At 44.4% G+C, this 23,544-nt stretch overlaps 1 protein-coding gene across 2 annotated transcripts in view; it reads right to left on the bottom strand.

Moving 5' to 3' along the window:
• The window catches only part of ITGA9 (integrin subunit alpha 9), a 352,979-nt gene that overhangs the window by 125,683 nt on the left and 203,752 nt on the right, over window positions 1-23,544 (bottom strand). For both annotated transcript variants that reach the window (XM_060022170.1, XM_060022171.1), the window contains exon 18: window positions 7,757-7,907. In XM_060022170.1, coding sequence (XP_059878153.1) covers window positions 7,757-7,907 — 151 coding nt within the window. The remainder of the gene's footprint in view (window positions 1-7,756; window positions 7,908-23,544) is intronic.

Below are 23,544 nucleotides of genomic sequence, written 5' to 3'. Positions count from 1 at the left end.
TTCATGATCACTCATCCTCCTCACCTGTTTCCCTCCTCCAGATTATCATATTAAGTGAAGTCAGAGAAAGACAAATACCCAATGATATCACTTATATGCGGAATCTACAAAAATGTTATTTACAAAACAGAAACACACTCACAGCCATAGAAAACAAACTTATGGTTACCAAAAAGGACAGCAGGGGGGAGGGGGGAGAGATAAATCAGGAGCTTGGGATTAACATATACATATTACTATATGTAAAATAAAGAGAGAAGAGATATGGGGATATATGTATATGTATAGCTGATTCACTTTGTTATAAAGCAGAAACTAACACCCCATTGTAAAGCAATTATACTCCAATAAAGATGTTAAAAAAATAAATAAAAAATAGACAACAAGGACCTACTGCATAGTACAGGGAACTATATTCAATACCTTATAATAACCTATATGGGAAAAGAATCCAAAAAAGCATAGATATATGTATGTGTAACTGAATCACTTTGCTGTACACCTGAAACTAACACAACATTGTAAATTAACTATACTTCAATTAAAAAAAAAAGGTAAGGGACTTCCTGGCAGTCCAGTGGTTAAGACTCCATGCTTCCGATGCAGGGGGCATGGGTTCAATCCCTGGTCAGGGAACTAAGATCCCATATGCCGTGCAGCACAGCCAAAAATTAAAAAAAAAAAAAAAAAGTAAAAAAAATTTCATGAACACCACATTTGGGTTGACCCTCTCCAATTCCCTCCTTCCCCTCAATACACACTCACTCTCCAGTGTCTGGCTAGCTGATCTGCTGCCCAGGGGTAGACCTGAATTGCCATCAAGGCTGCAGACAAACTAGGTTCTACCAGAAATCCAGGTCCATGGGCCAAACAGGCAGGCAAGACAAAAGGACTAGAACATGTGGAAAACAGCAAAGCGGGAGGTCACGACTGGTGGCCTACAGGCTGGATGCAGTCAAGAGGACATGTTTTGTTTGGCCCATACAATGTTCAGAGAATATTTTAATTAGCTGCCAATGCCATGAGATTTCACATAAAAATGTGGATTTTTGGCTTTTGTTGAAAAATAGGAAGTCTGGCAAACTGGCCCTCACTCCCATCTGGCAACAGGTGACCGCTGCTGGGCATGGGCTGCCTTCTGTGGAATAGGCTGGAATCCTCCATTTTTCCACAGTCTCCACTGCTTCCTACTGTCCCACACCCAGCCCCCTTCACCCATTTACAACACCTGCCTTGCCCCACTCCTGTAGACTGTGATGTGTGCGCCTGCAGAATCCCAGTGAAGTGCTATGAGGCCAACTTACACCTTCTGGAAGCCTAGAAAGTGAAGTGCTCAGGGTAGAGGTGCTGGTGAGCCCTGCTCAGATGGCTTGCACCTTTCAGGCTGCTCCAGCCTACTTCCGGCTGCCAGGGTCTGATCTCTGTGCCTGAGAACATCGTTCCAGAACCGTGTAGATGGCTCTGGCCATGCACGTTATAAGACATTAGTACTGGCGAATGAACACCCCGAGAAGGTCTCAACCACTGACTCTTTGGGAGGGGGTGTAAATCCCCAGCTCCCTCACCCCTGAAGCTTGTGTTCTGTCCTGTTTCCCGAGTTGCCCTGCAGGATGAAGCCCCATCACCCACTGTGGTACCTGGTGTAAATGCACCCTCTTCATTAGCTGCCTTCACCTGCCTGTATCACTTCACTTCCTTACCAGTGTTTCCTGCACCTCTCAAATAAATGAATTGACCTCAATTCCTTGTTTCAAGGTCAGCATCTGGGAGACCCAAATCAAGAGTGCACGCTGTGGAGAAAAGACTAGGTCAGGAGCCTGCCCTTCCTCTCTCTTCTTTCCCAGCGTGGGCTTCCCTAACTCCAAGGCAAACTGCTGCGACCCCTTTGTACCCAAAAGTCAGCTGGGAGCTCTCCTGCACCTGCTTGAAGCTTACAATGTCCGTGTTCCACGTGTGCACGGCAGTCAATATCATAAAGATGTACTCATGAACCCAGCCTCTTTTTTTGAGTTTCTCTCGCTCATGTGAGTTATTCATGAGTGCAAGAGTCCTACCTGACAAGCTACTTCAGCACAGAACAGCAGGCATCAGCATTCCTAAAATGTCCTGTCATCACCCTGCCACTAGGAATGGTACTGGTCCTTTGTCCCTCATGGGCAACCTTTTTCCATCTCGCTGGATTCCTTTTGTCCCTCCTCCTTTGCTCTCCTCTGCCATCTCACCCTTACTCCAGCCCAGCTCTGGACTTCACCTCCCAAATAAATTCGCCCACCTCACCCACCGACCCCAGGTCTGCAATGTTGGCACCGGCTGACACCAACTCTTCAGACGCCCATCCATCTACCCCTAGCATCCGTCTAGGGATTCTGTCCAACCCAAGACTAGCTGTCACAGTAGCGACTTGCTTCACCTTCAAAGCAACTTCTCAGCACCTCTGTAGAGCAGCTGGCATCTTGTACTTTAAATGCTGCCTGATATGTCTTTCACCCTATTAGGCTCTGAGCTCCCTGGGAGCTAGGACCAGCGCTTACTCCTCCTTGTGTCTCCTAGCAGCCGGTACAGTCCCTGGCACTTAGCGGATACTTTATCACTGCTGTCCAAACAACTCCATTCCTGTTCCACGGATGCAATAAGAGCTAAGTCCCTTTGTGCCAAGTAGCACCAAGGCAAGAAATGACAACTCAACTTTATCTTGATTCCAGTGCCACATAGCTGTAATGACTCCAGAGGGCACCGTTCATGTATTCTGCGGAACTGTACCCTGAGGTGTTGCTCACGTAGAGCCCAAGGTGAACGTGACCCTAAAGTTGTATGATGCAGTGGTATTCCAAACCATGTTTTCTCCATTCTTATTCTCTCTTTTAGCTTTATGTAGGTGAGAGAAAAGTCATCCCTGTGCAGCCCACATTCTTATAAGCAGCCTTCCCTTAAAGGAAGAACAAATCCACGAAAGAAGCCTCGCATGAGATAGAAAAATCCATCTCAAGTGATATTTTTTTGTTCAGTCTCAGAAACTGATACATCACTAATTGTGTGATGACAGAGAAGACTGGAGACCTTGTAGTCAGGGCCTGGGCGCTGAGTTGCTTTGTGACTCTGGACAAGAGGGACAGCTAGTCTTCCACCCATCCACCCAACTATCCATCTACCCACATCACCTGTGCAGCCATGCGAGGGGCCTGCATGGGTGACCCCTGAACTGAGATGTGAGGTCAGAGCAGTTCATTAAACAAACTGGGGCTGGGGTATTCCTGGGTAAAGGCAGCTTCAGTCATAAAGTATGAATGGATTCAAGCATGTATGTGGGGGATGGTGAACAATGAGGCCAGGGAGGAAGGGAGGCAGGAAGGACCAGGCTGGGAAGGGCCTCTCATGAACAGCTGAGGAGCCTGAGCTCCATCCTGAAGAATGTGAAGCAGGAGGAGTGACAAGATTAAGTTTCTTCTCAAATTTTTATGGTAAAACAGATTATAGGCTTATTTTTATTAATCTTTAAAATTATATATTTACTGAGGCAATAATTTTTTTACATTTGCTTAATATTTTCAATATTTGTAAAAATTGTTTTTGCTTACTTTTTTTATTTGGCTTTAATACACTTTTTATTCAACAATATGCTGTATCTATAACTGTTTCTCAGAAAGAGTTTCACGGCTATTCAAGCTTTCATGACTTTTGTGGCAGATGCTGCCAGTGCCTTGCTCATGTTCCCTGTAAACACCCGTAGGGCTGGTCACTTGAGGCCAGTCCCCTTCCAGGCCCAAAGCTCCCCCAACTCTCTGCCTGAGTTGTTTCCTGGCCCCAGGAAGTATGGCCCACAGCCAGGGAAGGCTGCAAAGGCTAGACAGTTAATGCCTTTGGAGTGATTCTCCATGGATGAGCAGCAGGAGTTGGTAGATAAACCCTCCAGCAGCTTCCTTACCCTACAGAGCAGTGAGTCTGAGGGGTGACTCTGTCTCTCAGAGGGTCTGCAGCAGGATGGAGCCCGAACTGCCCACAGCACCACCTGCCCCTCCGTGCACACTCTCCTGTCTCTCGTCACTCACCACTCCCACACTGTGCCCCACCCCCACCCCCGGAGACAACTCTCTAAACTACCTACACCACCACCAGTGTGTCTGGGTCTGCTTTGGGGGGAATCCAAAACAGGAGAGTTAGTAGACTTTACAAATTCTTATATATTCAAGGATATCTTTATTTTGCCTTTACCATGGAGGGCAAGTTGGTTGGGTATAGAATTCTTATTTCACCATGGAACAATAATTTCTAATTATTGCTATTAATGTTACAGAAATCTGTAGAAAATGGCTTTCTTTGTTTTCTGTTAGGTACGAGTAGTATCATTTTTATACCTGTAAAATTAGAAATGTCATGAGGTTATGTGTAAACATTAAACTGTTCTTAACACTTTTGCCTAATGTCTGCAGCACCCATTCAAGAAAACGGAGATCCTTCTTTGCTGTCTACTCATGTCTTCTATTCCAGTGATTCTGGAACTGTTTCTATTTGCTGATTCTCCAGCCTCCACCTTCCATACCTAGTCTTCACTGCCATCCTTCTCCACTGCTCTGTTCTTTTTCTCTGAATTCTCAGAGACCTCCTCAAATACACCCTCTGCAACAATGAATCAACTTCCCGTACTGCCAATTCTGCTCTCTCCTGATCATAACACATATTTTTTTTCTTTTTGGCCATGCTGCGCAGCATGCAAGATCTTAGTTCCCCAACCAGGGATCTAACACAGGCCCCCTGCAGTGGAAGCATGGAGTCTTAAGCACTGGACCGCCAGGGAAGTCCCCATAACACATATTTTGATTCTGTCATTACCTTCTTGGTTTCATTATAATATTTCCTTATCCCACTCAAAACCTTTATTTTTGCTTCTCTCTCAGCCCATTCCCTTTTCTTCTCAGTCTGTTGTTCTACTATCTGATCATTTGCTGCGTTCATTTTTTTCTTGAATTTTACTAAAAACAAAAGCAGATGCTCAGTAAAATTTACTTTTGTTTTCTATTAATAGTCTTTTAAAAGGTATGCCTTCCCTCTGTATCTGGAGGTATACTTTTCTTACTTAATGTGCTAGAACCTTTTGGTAGGGCCCATGTTGGTTCTGGTAGGTGGATCATGGTGGGTGGGCCCTCTCCTGTCTCCCTCATTACCCACCTGCATGCCGTTAAAATCTTGCTCTGAGCTGAGTGATGCCATTTATATTCCCCAGTTGCTTAACTTTGCAGTTGTGGTTGTAGTCACAGGAAGGGAATTTTTTTTCTCTATTATTCCTTCTCCTGCTACACTGAGGTCCATCTCACCCATCTGCTTTTCTAGCCAGTCCTGCCTCTGCAGCAGCTACATGATATAATGTCTCTGTGCCCTGCCACCTTTACTGGACTAATGCCCACCACATCCTGAAGAGCCCGATACCCTGTCAACTTTCTGCCAAATTGAAACCTAGTGTCCCCTGTGCCAAAGGTTTTAAAGGTTGCTGGGACTCAATGCCAAAGAGATAAAAATGTGCTCTCATTGGCCCCATGATCAGTTACAGTAGCTAGTGACACACCTGTGTCCTTCTCACATGCGTCGTCCTTGACTGACCAGAGTCCCCTTGTCCAGGATGTCAGGGAGGCTACTCACCACCACCCCCAGTGGTCAATGATGATGACAGGGTGGAAATGGTGCTCCCCTTCCACTTCAAGGGGGGACAGTTCTGCTGAGTGATTTATGCTCTAGGGCATTCCCCCACCTCTTTCCACCCCACAACCCAGACCAAGGCTGGATTTTACACCCTTACTCAGCCCTTTCTGCCCCAACCTGCTTCCCTCACTTCTTTTCTCCTGAGAACATTCCTCCAATAAATCAGGTGCACCTGGATCACATGCAGTAAGGAGAGAATGGGAAAATGTATGTAAAACCTGTGGTGTATAACACATGGTCAATAAATGCTACTTCCCATTACCCAAATAATTATGATTAAGGATATAACCATTTGCTCATACTAATCTCTGTAGAAGATATTCATCATAATATTATTTAAAAGAGAATAAAATGGGAAATAATCTAAATATCCAATAGTAGGAATTCATAGGCAATCCATACTATATCCTATGATAGAATATTATACAGTCTCCAAGCCAAAAAGAAAAACATGGTGAAGGGAAGTAAAGCAAGATGCAGGAGGCTACTTAGTTTATAAATTATACCACCAAATCCTAGGTACTAACAGAGTGGGGCAAGCTCTGAGCTTCCTAGCAGGCAACAGAAACAACGAAGCTCAGTTGGTTATAAGGATGACTGTGTCCACAGATATGAACAAGCCAAAATGCTCTGGAAAAGCACAGCTATTCCTAATTCTGAGACAAAGAGGAAGTTCTCCCATGGGTCCTGAGTGACAGGAATACATTCAATGTGATGACCCAGTCACCAGTCACACCCTCTTAGTTACCATAAAGGTGAGTTCCACAGGTCTGGTCCCTGAGTGAACCCCCCTCCCCCCATCCACCCTCTTATGCCCCACAAGAAGACCCATCACAGACATGACATTCTGTAAAAGAGATTCGGTGCACAGCCAGGTAATAGAACCCTGAAGATTCTTGGCTCCCTCTGGACTGGGCTTAAAATCAGGGACAATTTTGAGGGTGTAGAAGTGGCTGGAAAGCATGCCCTTCTTGCATTCAATGCCTCTGTGGTCTCCCCTACCCTGTAGCTCCAGAAGCTACAGAGCATCAGAGATTCTAACATGACTGCTTGGGATGTTCTTGAAGTGCCTTTCAGGATGTCTCCATATGCCCCAGCTGCCCCCTAAGCCAGGCAGGGTTGGCACAGTCCTGTCCAAACAACTGAGCCTAGCAGGACCTGTGCCTGGACAGAGGCTGCCCACCGCCCGAAGGCACACCAAGCGCTCACCTGTGGGCAGGGCCAAGGTTTCCCTTGGAAAGTGATTCCGGCTCCATTTTTACACAGACATCAAGGTGCTGCAGTTCAAATCTGTGAACACTTTGAAAAGCTGCAAAACTTCCCATCGGAACAGCTGCCCACAGTCAGACAACCATCAGGTAGAAGTCGGTCTATCCGAGTCCACTCATTCCTCCTGCCACCTACGTTTGAGACCCATTACACTTTCTTCCCCAAAGTGGTTCACTGAGGGGGATTATGGGACTAGAGAGAATCCCAGCTCCTTTTTCCTTTCTGAGTCATGCTATTTAAACGTCAATCGTGCAAATAAATTAAATCGCTCTTTAAAACTCACTCAATTCATGGAAATAATTTAATTTCCTCAATTCACTAAAATATCTCAGGACTAAATCAATATGCCAAAGCAGAGGCAGATGTTCATGATCCTCGAATGGAAAACATCAAGGGCACCATTGGTGATAACGTGCATGATAAGCAGTGATCTGTTCTCATTTCTTATCTGGTTTTTCACAACAACTACTGACCTACAGTGGGAATATTCTAGAACATGCGTGTGCCGGAGATGATGACTGTATCATCTCAGAGAAGGGGCCAGACATAAAACTGTGCAGAGAGGGTTTCACAAGAGAGAAGGGATGGGAAACTGTGTGAGATATGGATACGGCTCTGATGCATCGTGGGCATTTACGGTTTCTTTGGCTTTTACCAACGATGCTTTCTAAGTTCAGGAGGAAAAAATTATAATTCCAAGCGATCCTCCACATAAAGGAATAACCTCTGCAGAATCACTGCATATTCCAAGGTACGATGAAAGTCAGCAAATGCACTAGATGTGGGTCCTTCTTACCTTCTGCCACATGTTGATGAAGAAGAGCTCCCGGGAAACATTGAAGGACACGTTGGCATCATAGGCATCGTCCCCGAGGTTGGAGATGGAGATGTTTAGGGAGATATTCTTCACAGCCCCCATAGCTAGATACGGGGTTCTGTCATCAACACTGCAAGGAAATATGAACAGCAATAAGTGTTCTGAAGCTTTCACTGATATAACATGAGGCTTCAGGGGATAGCTGAGAGTGGGGGCGGAAACTCTACTGGGATCAGAACTACAAGTCCCAGGAAGTCCAGTAACTAGCCATGCGTCCCGGGGCACTCAGTCAGCCCCCATGGGCCTCAGCTTCGTCATCTAAGCACGGGGAGTTCTATGGTCCTGTGTTGCCTAACTCACTAAGCTGTCCTGTGGCTCATGTGAAATCTAGTGCATCCAACTTGGAAAATTATAAGACATTTAATAACCTATACATGGAATTTGGTCATACAGTAATTTATTCAAATATTTCTGAGCACCTACTACATGCCAATCACTACTCTATGTGCTAGAGAAAGCAGTGAACAAAAGAGAGCTCTTGCTTTCCTGTAGCTTCAAGGAGACAAAAAACACATACATAAAGAAGCAAACATACAGGTCAGATTGTGATAAGAGCAACGGAGAAAACTTACAAAAGGTAAGAAGGATAGAGGACACCAGATTTGGAGGGAGAGTAGGGTGCAATTTTAAATAGGCCGATCAGGGAAGCTTCACTGATGAGGTGACCTCTCAGTAGAAATTGGAAGAAAGAAAGAGAGCAAGATACCCAGATATCTGAGAACTAGCAAAGGAAAAGTTGTGTCTGGTGTATTCAAGGGCAGCAAGGAGACCCGTGTGGCTGGAGAGGAGTAAGGGGCAGAGTGGGAGGAAATGGGCTTCAAGGTGAAGGGAGTAGGGGTGGGCAGACCACGCATTGTGGGCCATCCCTAGGCCCATGGTTTGCCTCTGAGACAGGAGCTCCTGCAGGCCTCTGAGCAGGGCATGGTGTGACCTGACTTCAATGGTTAAAGGCTCACTGGATGTGATGTGAACTGTCTGGAGTGAGTGGTTGGTGGGGGGGAAGGAGAGAGCTTGGTTTGAAGGTACTTGTAATAATTCAGGTGTAAGAAGATGGCAGCCCAGACCACAATGTAGAAGCTGAGGTCATATTCTGGATGTCTCAAAGGTTGTGCCAACAGATTTTGCTTATGGATTGGATGAAGGGAAGAGGGGTCACTTATTGAGATGGGAAAGACCATGGGTATAGAAGGTCAGCAGAGAAAATCCAAATGCCTATTGGATTTTCAAGAAGAGATGCTGAGATGGTTGGATGTAAGGGTCTAGAGTGGAAGGAGGGGTCAGGGTTGGAGGTATGCATTTGGGTGGACTAGAAATGATCACTAGGGAATGCATGTAACTAGAGAAGGGGGTCTCATGTTTAGGAGCTAAAGATGACAAGGAGCCAGCAAAGGAGACTGAAAAAGAGTGGCTAAGGAGATGGGAGGAAAACCAAGAGAGACAGTCTCCAAGCAGCCACATGCTTCAAGAAAGGAGTAATCGGTTTCGTCAAAATGTGGTAATCTAACATGAGGAATTAGAACTGGCCACTGGAATTAGCCATCTGGAGGCCATTGGTGATCTTGATAAGAACTGCTGAAGTGCAGTGACAGGGATGATCGGAGTTGGTCTGAGAGAGGTAGGAGGAGAAGAAATGGAAACAATAAGCACAGCTGACTCTTTGGAGAAATTTTTCTATAAAGGAAATTTTTCTATAAAGCTGACTCTTTGGAGGAATTTTTCTATAAAGGAAAGCAGAGAAATAGGATTGACAGCTGGTGGGGGAAGTGGGCTCAAGGGAATTGTTTTTTTCTTTTCAGATGGGAATTATCATGGCATATTTACATGATCACAGGAAGGATCTACTAGACAGGGGACAATTAATAAAGACATGACAGGGCACAGCTGCTGGATGGCCTGGTGAACAAACGGAGGGGCAGGCCTCAGCTGGTACGAAGTGAGAAAGTGGAGCGCATGGCCCAGATGCATCAGTAGAAGGGTGGCAGGAACAAATGAAAGTTCCCCTGTGATTGCTTCCACTTTGCAGTGAAATAGAAGCAGCGTCAAAGACTGGGAAGGGAGAGGGGGAGAGGGGAATATTTGAAGGGTGAGGAGATGGAGGGAAATGGCAGCCCAGGAGAGCAGGGGAGTGAATGGACCATCAACGGCATGAGGATGATGGTGGTGAGGATGATGACAAGGATGAAGATGCACGTGAGGCTGATGATTATTAGAGAATGTGAGTTTTGGACAAAATAAATTCACATTGGAGGCCGATCTTTGACTGGCCAGCCAGTTAGTGGCAGATGTCATCAAGCATATGAGGGTTTGAGTAACGGACAGTTCTTACTTTTGGCCACTCAGCATCCTGACACGTTTTTGTTTGGGGGGAATCTCAAGAGAGGTGGAAGAACTATCAGCAGAAAAGGGGCATACCCTCCCTCTGCCCTTCTCTTGGTCATTCAAGTGTGGGCACTTAACTAAGTGCAGTCACGTGATCTAAGGGTGGTCAAGTGGCCTCAGTGTGGGGGGTGGATGCTGCCAACTGGGGCCACGAATTTTGAGGGCTGCCCAATGACACCAGGGCCCTCTGAGATCATCTGAGGTGGTTGCAGAGGAGTTGACAGCCCAGGGTTGGCATCCTGGGCTAAGCCTTGCCTCTCCCTCCTGCCTAGGCTCTGAACCAACCCATATCCTTCCAATAAATTCCTTTTCCACTTAAATTAACAAGCACATGTTTATTGTTGTTTGCAACCATTAATACAGCATGAAAGAGAAGAGAACTCTCCAAAATCTCAGTAGGCTATAAAACTTTGAAATATGCATTTTTTGGGGGGAGGGGATCATCATTACCCATCCATGAAGAGAGGACCTCACTTTCCTGCATGCCTGGCACGTCAACAAGAATAACGTGCAATGAGAGATCTGATGGCCTTGGTTTTGGAAGCAAGAGCTCTGAGGATCCAAACAAGATGTGAAAAATTAACTTGGAGAAAAGTTTCAAATTCTTGAATGGCCTCCAGTAAATGAAGACCCTGACCTCAACCTATTATTGTGGCAATTATTTATTATTGTTGGCCATTTTCATTTTAAACAATTGATGGGTTATTTCTGTCCTCCTGTTTGCTTTTTTAAGATTAAAGAAATAATTCTCAGGCCTTGAAGAGTTATGAGAGAGCATTAGCCTTGCGTTATCTCAAGAAGGATTTGCCTAAGCACCCACAAGTAGCCTCAGAAAGTATCCATAGTTTCCAAATGAAATATTAAGCAGAGAGACAAGACAGAAAAGCCCAGGACCATGGGGCAGGGGCTGCCTGCTCACTCCAGTTTTGTCATTCATGTGATCAGCCTCCTTCCCTTGTGTGTAAACGGCAAGGGATCAGGCCAGGGATGTCTAATCTTCTGCCAGCCCCTAAAGCCTCTGTCACTTAATCAGGCAGCAAGGTCATTCCCAGGTTTTCAAAGTCAAGTAAGGCAAACAAGGCTCTATGATTAAGGGAAGCCAGGGACCTCCCAGGGCTGAAAGCAAACTCAGACGTTTTAACAAAAGAAGGCTCAAAGCTGTTTTCACTCTTTCTTCACATCTGAAAGTCCACGTACAAAACAGTAGATCTCTGCTTCCAAAGCTATTCTTAGAAATGCAATGCAATGTAGTTTGCCTGGTGCTGGGTACTTGCAAACAAGTTGTCCTGAAACCTTCAACAGCATGACAGCATGAAAAGTTCCTGATGTCAGCTGTATTTTTACAGATGAGGAAATCGAGATGCAGGGAGATAAGGTGGTCAAGTTGCTGAGCTTAGAACTCAGTGCCTCCTGTGCCTTCAAAGCCCGTCCCTCTCCACCGTTGCCTGCGTTCTCCAGCCCCTCACCTGTCACACCCTTAGGATGCCCTTTCTGGTCTCCCGTCTGGGTGAAATAAATCTCCCTATTATGAGCTTCTTCAGCCGCAGGGCTCCACCAGCCCTTCATGGCATTTCCCAAGGTTGTCATGACATATTTGTGTGGCTGTTTGATTAAGGATGATCTCTCTCCCCACTAGGATCTAGGCACCAGGGGGCAGGGACTTCTGTCTGGTTTTGCTCATCATTGAACCCTCAGGGATAGAATGGTGCCTGGCACACAGTAGGTGCTCAACAAACCCTTGCTGAATGAATGAATGGCATGCATGACCTCCCCACAACAGATCATGAGTTCAATCTTTACATTTACAGGTGAAGATGCCGAGCCCCCCACAGGGGAGTCCACTCTGATCAAGGTCACCAGGCCATGGAGGTGCTATGCTGGAGCTGGTGCCAAACTTCCTTCATCATGAAGGCTGTCTGAGCTACAACTCTTATATAATCTCCAGCTCAGCCAGGAAGGGCTTTGGCAAGAAATGTCATTTAATGACATCTGAAAAAAAACAGGATTCCGTGAAGACCAACGTCTCGGACGGGACTGCTAAAAGAGTAAAACAATGAGGCACAGTGTTTTTGTGCTAAACATTCCACGGGTGCTTTCTGATTTACTGAAGAACAATCTTTCTAATTTTCAAGGCATTTTAGTCTCTGAGAAATTTTCCCATTAATTCTAATTTGATTCTGCAGTCTCTTAAGTGGGTCAGATTTCTATGTACACCAATGACTCTGGTGTACTTTTATATGAAAGGCATGATTAGTCACTAACATAAGGTACAAACTGTACAGTTTCTATAAAGTTTATCTTACAGCACACATACAGCCTGCTGAAACATCTTGCTCATGTTTTATCAAAAATAATAAATATAACTGTTCTAATACATCTTACAGCAGCTGTTTGTGAACATGCTGGGTTTATATTGAAGTTTAGTGCCAATTCATTCAATACTCCAAATGTCAGATGCTGCTACGGGCATCTTAGTGGTCGTGTGGTACCTGAGGATCACTGTAGAAACTGTACTTTGACCTCACTCATTACTGTACATTAAAAACACATACCATTCAAAGTTCCTTATTGGGTAAATGCAATACATTTCCATACCAAATCATCCTATGCTGAACCATTAAAGGTCACTAAAGCAAATTCTTTTCTACCATCACAGAAACAGTTTTATGCAGATAATTCTTTGGTGAAGATACTAAGGAAAGAAACTAAAGCAGCTAAATTGGTGTTTAATAATTTTCTATTAGATCATTTTAGACCTTCCTTAAGTCTTAAAGATATAAACAATGACCTTATTTAAATAACTTGTGGTTATAATCTATCTTTTGTAGAATATAATACTTTTATTTTCTTTTGCTGCTAGTTTAAATTTAGCCTTAGTAAAGGATGCTAAGACAGGGGTTAAGTCAAGCACATTCTAGTCAACTGTATTTGAGTTCACAAAACTTCCTGTTATACTGTCATTAAGACTGACATTATATTTATGAACCACAACTATATTTGATAATGACAACTAGGGTAATACTACAGGGCAGCCAAATCCACCTACTCTTTCCTTTCCTGCCTTCCTCCTTCCATCCTCCCTCCCTTCCTCTTTCTAATCATTTATCCATCCATCACTTTTTAAAACTACCTTCTCAATTTAGGCACCAAGGATACAGGTTCCAGCCCTCAAGGAATTCACAGTCTAGTGGAGGAAACAAACATGTGCGACATAAGTTAATGTCAATATGTGCTACCTGCCGACCCTTAGGGATAAGCAAACATCCTTATGAGACCCTTACGAGACCCTGTATGCGATGAGAGGACAAAGAAGGGATTCTGCAGGGACAGTGGGGTTAGGGGAGGGCCATCGGGGATATTACGCAAAGTATTATCAAGGAAGTGAACCATGAATCCTACAATTAATGGAATGATAGCCCTGTCAACAAAAATTTGGCTAAGACCGATTGTCCACACCCACACCCACACACACTGGTTTCTCCATTCATGGAAATCATATTAAAAAGGACACTGTGAAGCAGAACATGTTCTCCCATAGGAGAAATGTCAAAATCGGGGGCCACATTCCTGAGTAAGGATTCAGCATCCAACAAATCACAGATATCCTCAACAATGTGCCATAAAAGCAGTGACATAAATTATAGCCACTGTAATTTAAAATCATAAACAATTCCTAGTCTTAAAAATGAGCAGACATCATAAAATCAGAAATGGAACTTGACAGCTGGATGGGGACTCATTTGAGTCATCATTTTGCAGATAAAGGCCAGAATTAACCACTTCCCTGAGGCCACACAGAAGATAGTGGCAGAGCCAGGCAGCCCTCCTAACTCCTGGGCCAGCGATTCTCCCTGTGTGGCATTGCTCCTAAAGTACATAAAAATACAACTAAACGGTATAAAAGTTACATAACACTTATTCGGGTATAGGATGAGAAATGAAATCGTAGTTGCCTTCTTACCATTTAGAATATTTAGAATACTGGGTGCTGTCATCTCTTTACAAAAGCTATTGTGAGTGCTTATTTTTCCTCTTGACAATTTTCCTTGAAATTGGTGGAGGCATTCAGGATGACTCCAGATGCCTTCAGCAGCTATGTTGGACAATCTCCCTCTTGGCACTTTGTTGACAACTATCATAGCTTTTCAACTTTTAGTGCTCAAAATTACAAACATGAAAAAACCCACATAAAACCACAGTTGTTCATCGGATGTCTTCCTATGAGGAATATGAGCACAAGGCACCAAATAAATTATTATGTGAAGGAGATGCACCATGAAGCTGATAAGACAAGTCACGCCAAAAGAACAGGTGCAGTATAAGAGGCAAGAGAAATCCAGAGCAAAGAAAACACTGTAGACTGATGTTGCTGTAAGAAGTTCCCTGAGAGATGTAGAAAATGAGCAAATTTTAAAGGATGAGGAGCAAATGGGGGGACAGACAAATAGGAAGGACATTCCAGGCAGAGAAAAAAGTAAACAAAAGATAAAGGGATGGAAGTGACTCAGAAATAACATGGAAAGAGGCAGGAAAAGGACATTCTTAGCAATAAGATGGGTAGGACAATACTGATAGAATGTGTAGGCTGTGTCCAGATTCCCATGGACCTTGAATGTCAGAGTGCTGAGTTTATCCTCTAGGCCAGTAAACTTAACAGTTATCTTGAGTCACCAATGCCAGGTGTGTTGCAAATAATTTGTTAATAAATAACAAGGCACCAAAGTGAAGGTATTGCAAAACGTAGTAGGCTGTGTATGGGTGGTTCTGCTCCTGTCCCTGGGCGTCTTATCTCTACAGCCTCCAAGGCTGCAATTCCATCTGCCAGCATCCCCATCTTTTGCCGGAGGACCTTTTGCTACAGGCCAGCTAAATGCCTAAGAATTAAGCCCCTGACATTCCCTGTAGCAGCCCTCAAACAATGACTGATGAGAATTGGTGTATAATTACCCCAGCTCTCTCATCTACTAAGTGAGACAACATAGTATGTTCTAGACCTGTGCTGTCAGATATGGTAGCCACTGGTCACATGTGCCTTTTGAGCACTGGAAATGCGGCAGGTCTGAATTAGTGTAAAATACACACCAGATTTCGAGGACTTAGTGCAATAAAACAAAAAAGGATTTAAAAATCTCAATCAGGGCTTCCCTGGTGGCGCAGTGGTTGAGAGTCCGCCTGCCGATGCAGGGGACACGGGTTCGTGCCCTGGTCCGGGAAGATCCCACATGCTGCGGAGCGGCTAGGCCCGTGAGCCACGGCTGCTGAGCCTGTGCGTCTGGAGCCTGTGCTCTGCAACGGGAGAGGCCACAACAGTGAGAAGCCCGCGTACCGCAAAAAAAAAAAAGAAAAAAACTCAATCACTGCTTTAGTATTAATTACATGTTTAAATGATTTTTGATACACTAAATAAAATTTGTCGCACCAGTTCCACTTTAATTTTTCAATGTGGCTACCAGAAAGTTTAAAAAGTTTAAAGCCTATTGGTCAGCACTGTTCTAGATTCTCAGCAAATTCTATGTATTGTACTTTTAACATATAATATGGTTGTCTGTAATTAAGTTTCAATGGCACAGATTTGCTCATGTTACTTGCAAAATAGAGGTCTAGGGAAAATAAACTGGGGTAAAAATAAAATTGAGTATTTAAAGACATAAAATTGATAATATTTAGCTCCTGAAACTCACTTGCTTATAAAATGCTGTAATGAATATTGTAAAAATTTAAAAAAAAGGTGTCCCACATATGTACTTTTCTGCCCCAGAAGATAATTTTGACTTTTACCAAAATGTGATGCCCCAAGTTGTACACTGGGCAGGGGAACCTCATTGGTTACATGTGATGTGGTGCAAAAAGGAGGTAAACCACACAGATCTAGGCCATAAGGAATGTCCTGAGTTGTCGCATCTATGCAATGAAGGAAGAATTTATGTGCCAACTCCAGTCACTGGTTGAGGGATGATGTGGGAAAGGGAGAGCATCTATTCCCAGCACCTCTGGCCTGCTACCTGACTGCTATCCGGTGGGTAGAGTAGGCAGAGAGATGCAGTTCTGGGAGCCGGACGCCAGGCCAGCACATAAGGGTAAAGGGATTTGACAGTGTTGACAGTGCCTGTGGTGGGGCCCTATGCCAGCTTTATGACCTGGTGAATAAGGCCTGTTTCTGGCAGGTCAGATCAGCTAATCCTGTTATCTCTGACCATCTGAAAGGGGCTCCAGGCCTTCGAGAAACCCCACTCCACCCCTTGTGATCCACATCCTGTTCACTTTCCTTCTCATGCCACCGTCACAAGGATCCACCTCAGGTGCCATAGTCTCCGTTTCTTCCCATGGTTCCAGGAAACATAGGTATGGGTGACTGAACACACCCCTAACCCAGGGCTGACCGCCAGTGGGTTGCACCAGGGGCACTGTTCTGGTTGTCTATGCCTGGTGACTGCTTCTAAAAGGTAGGTATGCCTGCTGTGCAGGTTGTTAACTATTTTTAATATTGTCCCTGCCCTAAACCAGTGCACCTTAAGGTAAGTCACATAGCACACCACCCTTGCTGAATCTGAGGAGTATATATTTCTGAGCTTCCCCAGTGCAATTCACTTTGGGGAGAATGACTAGGGACCAATTAGAGAAGACACAAATGGCAGCAAGCACAAATTTCTGAACCCATTTTTGCAGGGCAGGCACTCTATAAGGGGCTGTCCTTGGCTTCGCAACCCAGGAGGGCAGCTGTCAATACCTCCAAGGCGCAAGTGTTGACACCACTTTGTCCTAGAATGTCATTACAGTGATTGGTCTTCAGCCTCTGTTCACCTCTACAGGATGAGAGTTTTTACAGTCAAGCCTACTGCTGCATCTGAGAGTTGCTTCAAAGCCCCTGAGATTCTTCATTACAGAAGCACTTGCATTCAAAGAGCCAGACTGGAGGCCTCGCCTCTGTGACACAGGCAACTCCTTAGCAATCTATACAAAACTGTATAAACCCATTCTCAAAATCCCAACATTTTTATGTCTCCAAAGGAAAAAGCTGCCAACATCAGCCTTTAGAGGTAAGAAGCCACTGGGAATGCCTTCACCATATTCTGTACACATAGAATATTATGAAGGCTAAGCCATGTCCTGGGGAGTAAATGATAAAAACATCTCCGAGTCAGACGTGGAGTGATACACACAGTTTTATAAGATCAAAGTTTAGAGACTCATGGTCTTTTAAAGCTGAAAAGGACTTCAGAATTGATTATAGAGCAATCTCCTCCCTATTTTGCAATGACATTGAGTACCAAGTGATATAAGTGACTTAGGAACTTATTGGGTAATTAGTGGTAGTACCAGTTTACCTAATGGAAGTGCCAGGATTCAAACACACTGTATCAGTCAGGGTGCAGCTAGCAAAACAGAGTCCATGCCAGGTAGTTCACTGGAAGAGATTAAAACGGGGAACTAGGAACAAAGGTGCCAGAAAAGCCAAAAGAGAAAACAAGGGGAGATGAGGAAAACCAGAGATTAGAAGTAACTATTATCCATGAAGCTGGAGGGACTGAGGGAGGAGGTTGTGACCAGAGCTGGGACTGCCAAGAAGAGGCTCAGACCACAGAGGGGATGTAGTTATTACCAGAGATGCTGCATGAAGTGGGTGAGGTTGGGAGAAATACCTTGACCCTTCTTCTCCCTCCCTTCAGCCTCTCAACGGTGCTCTCATTGGCCAAACTTAACAGGAAGTCTGTTGGCAAAGGAGCCTGGGAAATGTAGTTTTTCAGAGTCAGGCTCCTATGAACAGAGCAAAGAAAGGTGGGGAACAGATAAATGCGCTATGTTTTTAGATTCTTAGTCCCTGACTCTCAGCTTGCAATAAGTTAGGGAAGCCATCCTTTCCCCAATTTTCATGCGATGGAACTCTGGACAAGGAAACCTTGAGTTCCAGCAAGGGACTACAAAGGATTCAGTCCCCACGGAATGTTCCAGTGTAAGCTCCAAAGTTCCTCCTTCCTACAGGGATGGGAATTGTTTTTGTATTGCTGGCTCATTTTAGTTAGTTTTACTTTGTTAGTTAGTTACTTTAATAGTTTTACTGCCTATTCTTATAGAACTCACTGAAACATCAAAGTATATAGAATCCAAATACCAATTTTCACTGCCATGAAAAGTCATTAAAGTTTCCTGATTTTGAAGGTTCTAGCTATTATGGCAAACATTTAGGAATTTATTTTATTAACTAAGACCACCAAAAAAGATATCACTTTTTTTTTTGGTAAAAACATATTTTTTGGTCAAAAGAATCACCAAGAAATGCCCAAAAAAGATATTGTACCTAAAATGTACACTTTTAAGAAATCAAATCTAATCTTGTTTTATATTTTAATATACTCTAGAATGGTAGGAGCTGTTACTTTTGCCCAACTATTCATCTTGTCCTGTGGTTATCGTACAGCTGGCCCCACAAAAGCCCAGGCCAGGGGAAACTTCCTGTGGTTTACAGCCTCACCCCACAATCATCTGATCTAACCCATTTGATGATCCTCATACCGACCAGCTCAGGATCCCCTTATTTTATAACCTGCAACCTATTCTGCTTTGTTCAAAACTCAGTGCCACGTCAGGGACCCACCTGCTTCTCAGGTGTGCCCAACGCACATAGCTCTGTCAGCACTCAGCTTCTCCTCCTGACTGGTTTCCCTGGATACACACCCCAGTCACCTGGCTGGGCTGCAGCTGAATCCCTGGGTCACTTACACAGGTTGTCCCAGACTCCCACCACCATCTATCTGGGCATTTGTCTACTTTCAAATACACTTAAAAAAAATCTAAACAGCAACAATCTACATTAATTAATTTCTGCTTTTGTTTTAAATCTATAATTTTAAGGAGCTTTAGTATTCATATTGTTTATATCCTCAAAAACTGCATAAACCAATAATACTCTGTTAAACAGAATATGCTATCTGTACGGGTGTAGGTTTCAACCTCCTCCAACAGTGGGCTATTATACATAGAGTTTGAGATGTGCTTCACATCTTGCCATGCTTTATAAATCCCTTCTAATCATGCAAAACAGACCCACATGGCTATTAACTCCAGACAGAGATCACGGGGCACCTCTGTAAGGCATGTCAACTAAAGTTTACAGAGGGTCAGGGAAATGATTCCTGGGAGTGAATTTCTGCTTTGAAAACCACTTATGTGAAATCAGAAATACCTCTATCTCCCTCATACGTAGCCCCTTTGGATGGTTTTATGCTCATAAAGTAAGAGAAAAGTATTTACTAAGGTGATCTGAACTAAAATAGTGGTTTCCTTAGTAACATTCAGATCGTTCATGTAAATATGTGTTACTTAAAAAAAAAAAAATGTCTATATATCCTCACTGATTTTGCTAGCATCAATGTGGCCCCAGCTCTGGCTCATTTAATAACTCATTTAGTTATAGAATCAGTATTTGCTTCAAAGGCTACCTTCTTTCTAACAAGGCAGACATGAGAAGCCCGAGGGCCCTCCCTGCCCCTCCAAGAAGCTTAGGCTCCCTCCTCCTGCCCCATCTGCTTAACTGTGAAAAGAACTGCTGGTTTCCAGCGAACAGAGGAATTCAAATCCTCATCAGCCTCGACTTGAGGAGTAGTTTCCGGAATCACTAAATCTTACAACATCTGGAACAAATCAGGTTCACCAACTATAACAACTGGATTAAAGACAAAGAGTACTTTGGGGGGCAGAGGAATTCCCCAAATTTGCGGGCTGCCCAGAGGTCTGATGCCATGACGGGGATGGTGTGCAGCAATGGATGACCTGACCAGCAGCGGCCCAGTGCCACCCTGCACCACACACACCGCCCGTTAAACTCAGCCAACATGCATTTAAAATGCAAGAAGTGAACCTGCACTTCATGACGCAGGCCAGACAACTCAAGAGAGCCCAAGTCGGCAGGGCCACTGTGGTCCCTCCACAAATAACTCTGTCATGGCCATCATTTTTCCCTGTTTCTAGCTCAAGAACCAAATGGGGAATGTAAATGGTCACAGACAATAAAGCGTATTGAAATTACAAGCCTCCCTGATTTGGAAACTTCTTCCTGTGAGGTGAGCAGTCATAGGGGCCAGAGGAAAGTGGCTCTTCCCACCTGGGTCCCCAAAGGTAGAAACAAGAATAGACACTCCAGATGCAGCACTTCAAACAACCACATATGTGCCCATTTGTGCACAAAGTGGCTACCACATTCACCACGATACCCAGTTTCTCTGCTTTGGGCCTGAAGCGTTGGTTTTCTTGAGCTCATCAAAGCTGTGATAGACAGTTACCCGTGTCTTTAACAAACCCAAACAAGGAATGAATGTTTACTTCATCACCAGTGTATCATAGATGCTGGGAGCTACAGGGTCCGGGAACTACTTCCTCCAGCGGCTTCTAGGTTTGACCCCACGTTAAAAAAAGAGAAAAATGTGTAATAATATGACACAGGCCTTATAATAAAGTCTCAGTTCTGGATATTATAATAAAAATCTTTTGTCTATTCCGGTAAGCAGAGCAAAAGGTTTGTTTCTCCAACATGTATCTTTTCCCCAAATCAGGGAAAACTTCTAGAACAGGGGTTTTTAACCTGTTTTTGTCACCAGATACTCTTGGAAGTCTAGTGAAGCGAATGGACCCCTTTTCAAAATGTTTTTAAATGCATAAAATGAAAAATAGAGTTATAAAAAACCCAGCTATACAGTGATAATTATGTTTAAAAATATGTGGTTTATGAATATGGGTTTTTAAAATAACATTGAATAATAAGGTTTGGCGGTAGATCACATAGCTACCATAACTTTGAAGTAGAGATGAATGTGAATGATATTTTGAAATATGTGCAACATTGTAACTTGATGTGAAAATATCAGTGATTTCTATGTGTGACAGTCACAGGTCCTGCTAATGTTACTCTGTTTCGTCGTCTACGTTGACAATTGACTACGATGCTAAATTTTACTTTGAAGTTAGTGAAAATAAAGCTGTGATTGTTTTCCTATCTAAATTCACAGACCCCATGAATTCAAAGTGCAGACCACCAAGAGGATATGAACCCATATCCTCAGGTTAGGAACCTGTGTCCTATGGCAAGTGAGAGGGAGGGACTAACTCAGTGCTGATGAGTCACCAATGATGATGAGAGGCCAGGTAAAGGGAGGGATGGACAGCATGCTTAGCCTCCGACATCAGGAGGAAAAGGAAGATGTGCATTTCTGAAAGGTGTAGAATAAGAGATTTGTAACTGCTGTTGGTTTCCTTCATCTCAATCCTACTCTTCCAGGTCTAACCATGAGCCATCTTTAAAATCGACGAACCTGGGGAAGCTGGACAGAGAGGTGCGTAAATGAGAATTTTCTCCTTCTTGGCTCAGGAGGTTAAATGAATCGTGTTCTTCCACACAAAGAACAATTTTCTTCCAGAAAAAAAATATGAAAACTTGGGATTTCCCTGGTGGTGCAGTGGTTAAGAATCTGCCTGCCAATGCAGGGGACGCGGGTTCGATCCCTGGTCTGGGAAGATCCCACATGCCGTGGAGCAACTAAGCTCCTGTGCCACAACCACTGAGCCTGTGCTCTAGAGCCTGTGAGCCACAACTACTGAGCGCGTGTGCCACAACTACTGAAGCCCACATGCCTAGAGCCCGTGCTCAACAAGAGAAGCCACCGCAATGAGAAGCCTGCACACTGCAACGAGAAGAGTAGCCCCCGCTCGCCTCAACTAGGGAAAGCCCACGTGCAGCAATGAAGACCCAACGCAGCCATAAATAAATAAATTTTAAAATATATGAAAACTTAAAAAATGTCTTTTTTTTCCCTTGAAGAAACACAATTGTGGACTGAAACAATGGCATTCACCTCCTGTTCAAATCTCATTATCACAGTAAACATTCTCAAAAAAGAGCCAGCGCTCCTGGCCAGGAAGGCTGCTCACTTCACCTGAGCAGCACGTGACTTTTATGCCCTGAGGACTGTATCTGCTCTGGCTCCCACAGGGAGGACATTTTGCAATGAAAGCTGTATCTCACAGGGGGCCCCTCTCCTCTTATCCCTGCGTCTGGATAGTCCTCTTTAAAAACAAAGTCCTGGGGGAAGAAGCAACCAGAAGTATTCCTAAAAGACACAGTCCCACTCACCCCCTGAAGGGACCTCCTACTCATCACTCCACAGTCCTGGTTTTTAAAAATCCAAAAACCCTCCAATTCCAAGAGGGCAGATAAAAGCCCACTGGCAACTGTTTTCCCCCACTCATATCTGATAAATACGTTGAATTTGGTTTCCTTTTGAAACTCACGGTTCTGAAAAAGATTCAGACTTCCTGGCCAGGAGATCTGAGAAGGAACAGATTGTGAGGTGTGAGCTCTCCAGCATCTCAGGTGGGGTTCCCTGGCAGCAAGGAAGGATTCGGGTGGTTGTGAGGGATGCCACGGGAAGCAGGACTGGAGTGGGGAAGAGTCTATGCAAGTAAGACCAAGGTGGTCTTGGGTACAGTCTAGCCTTGGCCTGATTCACAGGGGGCTCTGGAGCACAAAACACAGCATAGAGTTACTGGCACTTGAGGCAAGAGGCTGGCTTTTTGTACCTTAAATCAGCAGTCATTGGAGAGGGCTGCCCAGGATGGGTGTAACCTCTCAGGCAAGGCGACTTCCATGAGGCAAGGGCCCTTCTCAAGATAAGAGGAAGGGCAGCTGTGAGCCTTGGCAGGGGACACTTAATGGCAGCTGGGAACGGGGCACCTGTACCATAAAATGATCTGGGCGCGGCACCAACAGCCTCCACCCAGCCTCATCATTTTTGGATCAAGATCACCTGGAATGGAGTCAGGGAGGAAGCCTCATAAAATCTAGAAGTTCTTTACCTAGTACCTTCCCTCTCATGGCAATTGCAATGAGGTGATTTTTGGGCAGCTCATGTTCTACCTAAGCCTGTCACCTTGGCCCTGGGAGGAGGGGCAGTGACCTCTGGGGAGAAAGCCAAAGTGGTCTTTGGTTTTCCACCTACCAAGAGAAGCAGGGCCACTTTCTGATTTGCCTGAGGTTATATCAGGTGGCTGTAAACAAATTTGGGAGAGATGCTAATAAGAGGGCATGTCCAAGAAAAATATGTTTGGGGGAAGATTTACTTCAGAAAACAAAACAACTGTGCATCTTTGGAATTTGGCTTTTCTTCCAGTAAGTCTGCCCCAGGATGGGTGCGTCTAGCATTTGTGGCAAGAGACCAACACCACAGTCACACAGAATAAACTGCAAAAATCTTAGCAAAAAAAAACAAAACAAAAAAACCCCAACAGCATGTGGCTCCGTTTGCTCTTGATCTGAGAGAAGTAAAGGATCCATTTGCTAC

Source organism: Delphinus delphis, chromosome 10, assembly GCF_949987515.2.
Source record: "Delphinus delphis chromosome 10, mDelDel1.2, whole genome shotgun sequence".
Taxonomy (NCBI): domain Eukaryota; kingdom Metazoa; phylum Chordata; class Mammalia; order Artiodactyla; family Delphinidae; genus Delphinus; species Delphinus delphis.
Note: the sequence above shows the minus strand (reverse complement) of the source record. Positions and strands in the feature narration are given on the sequence as shown.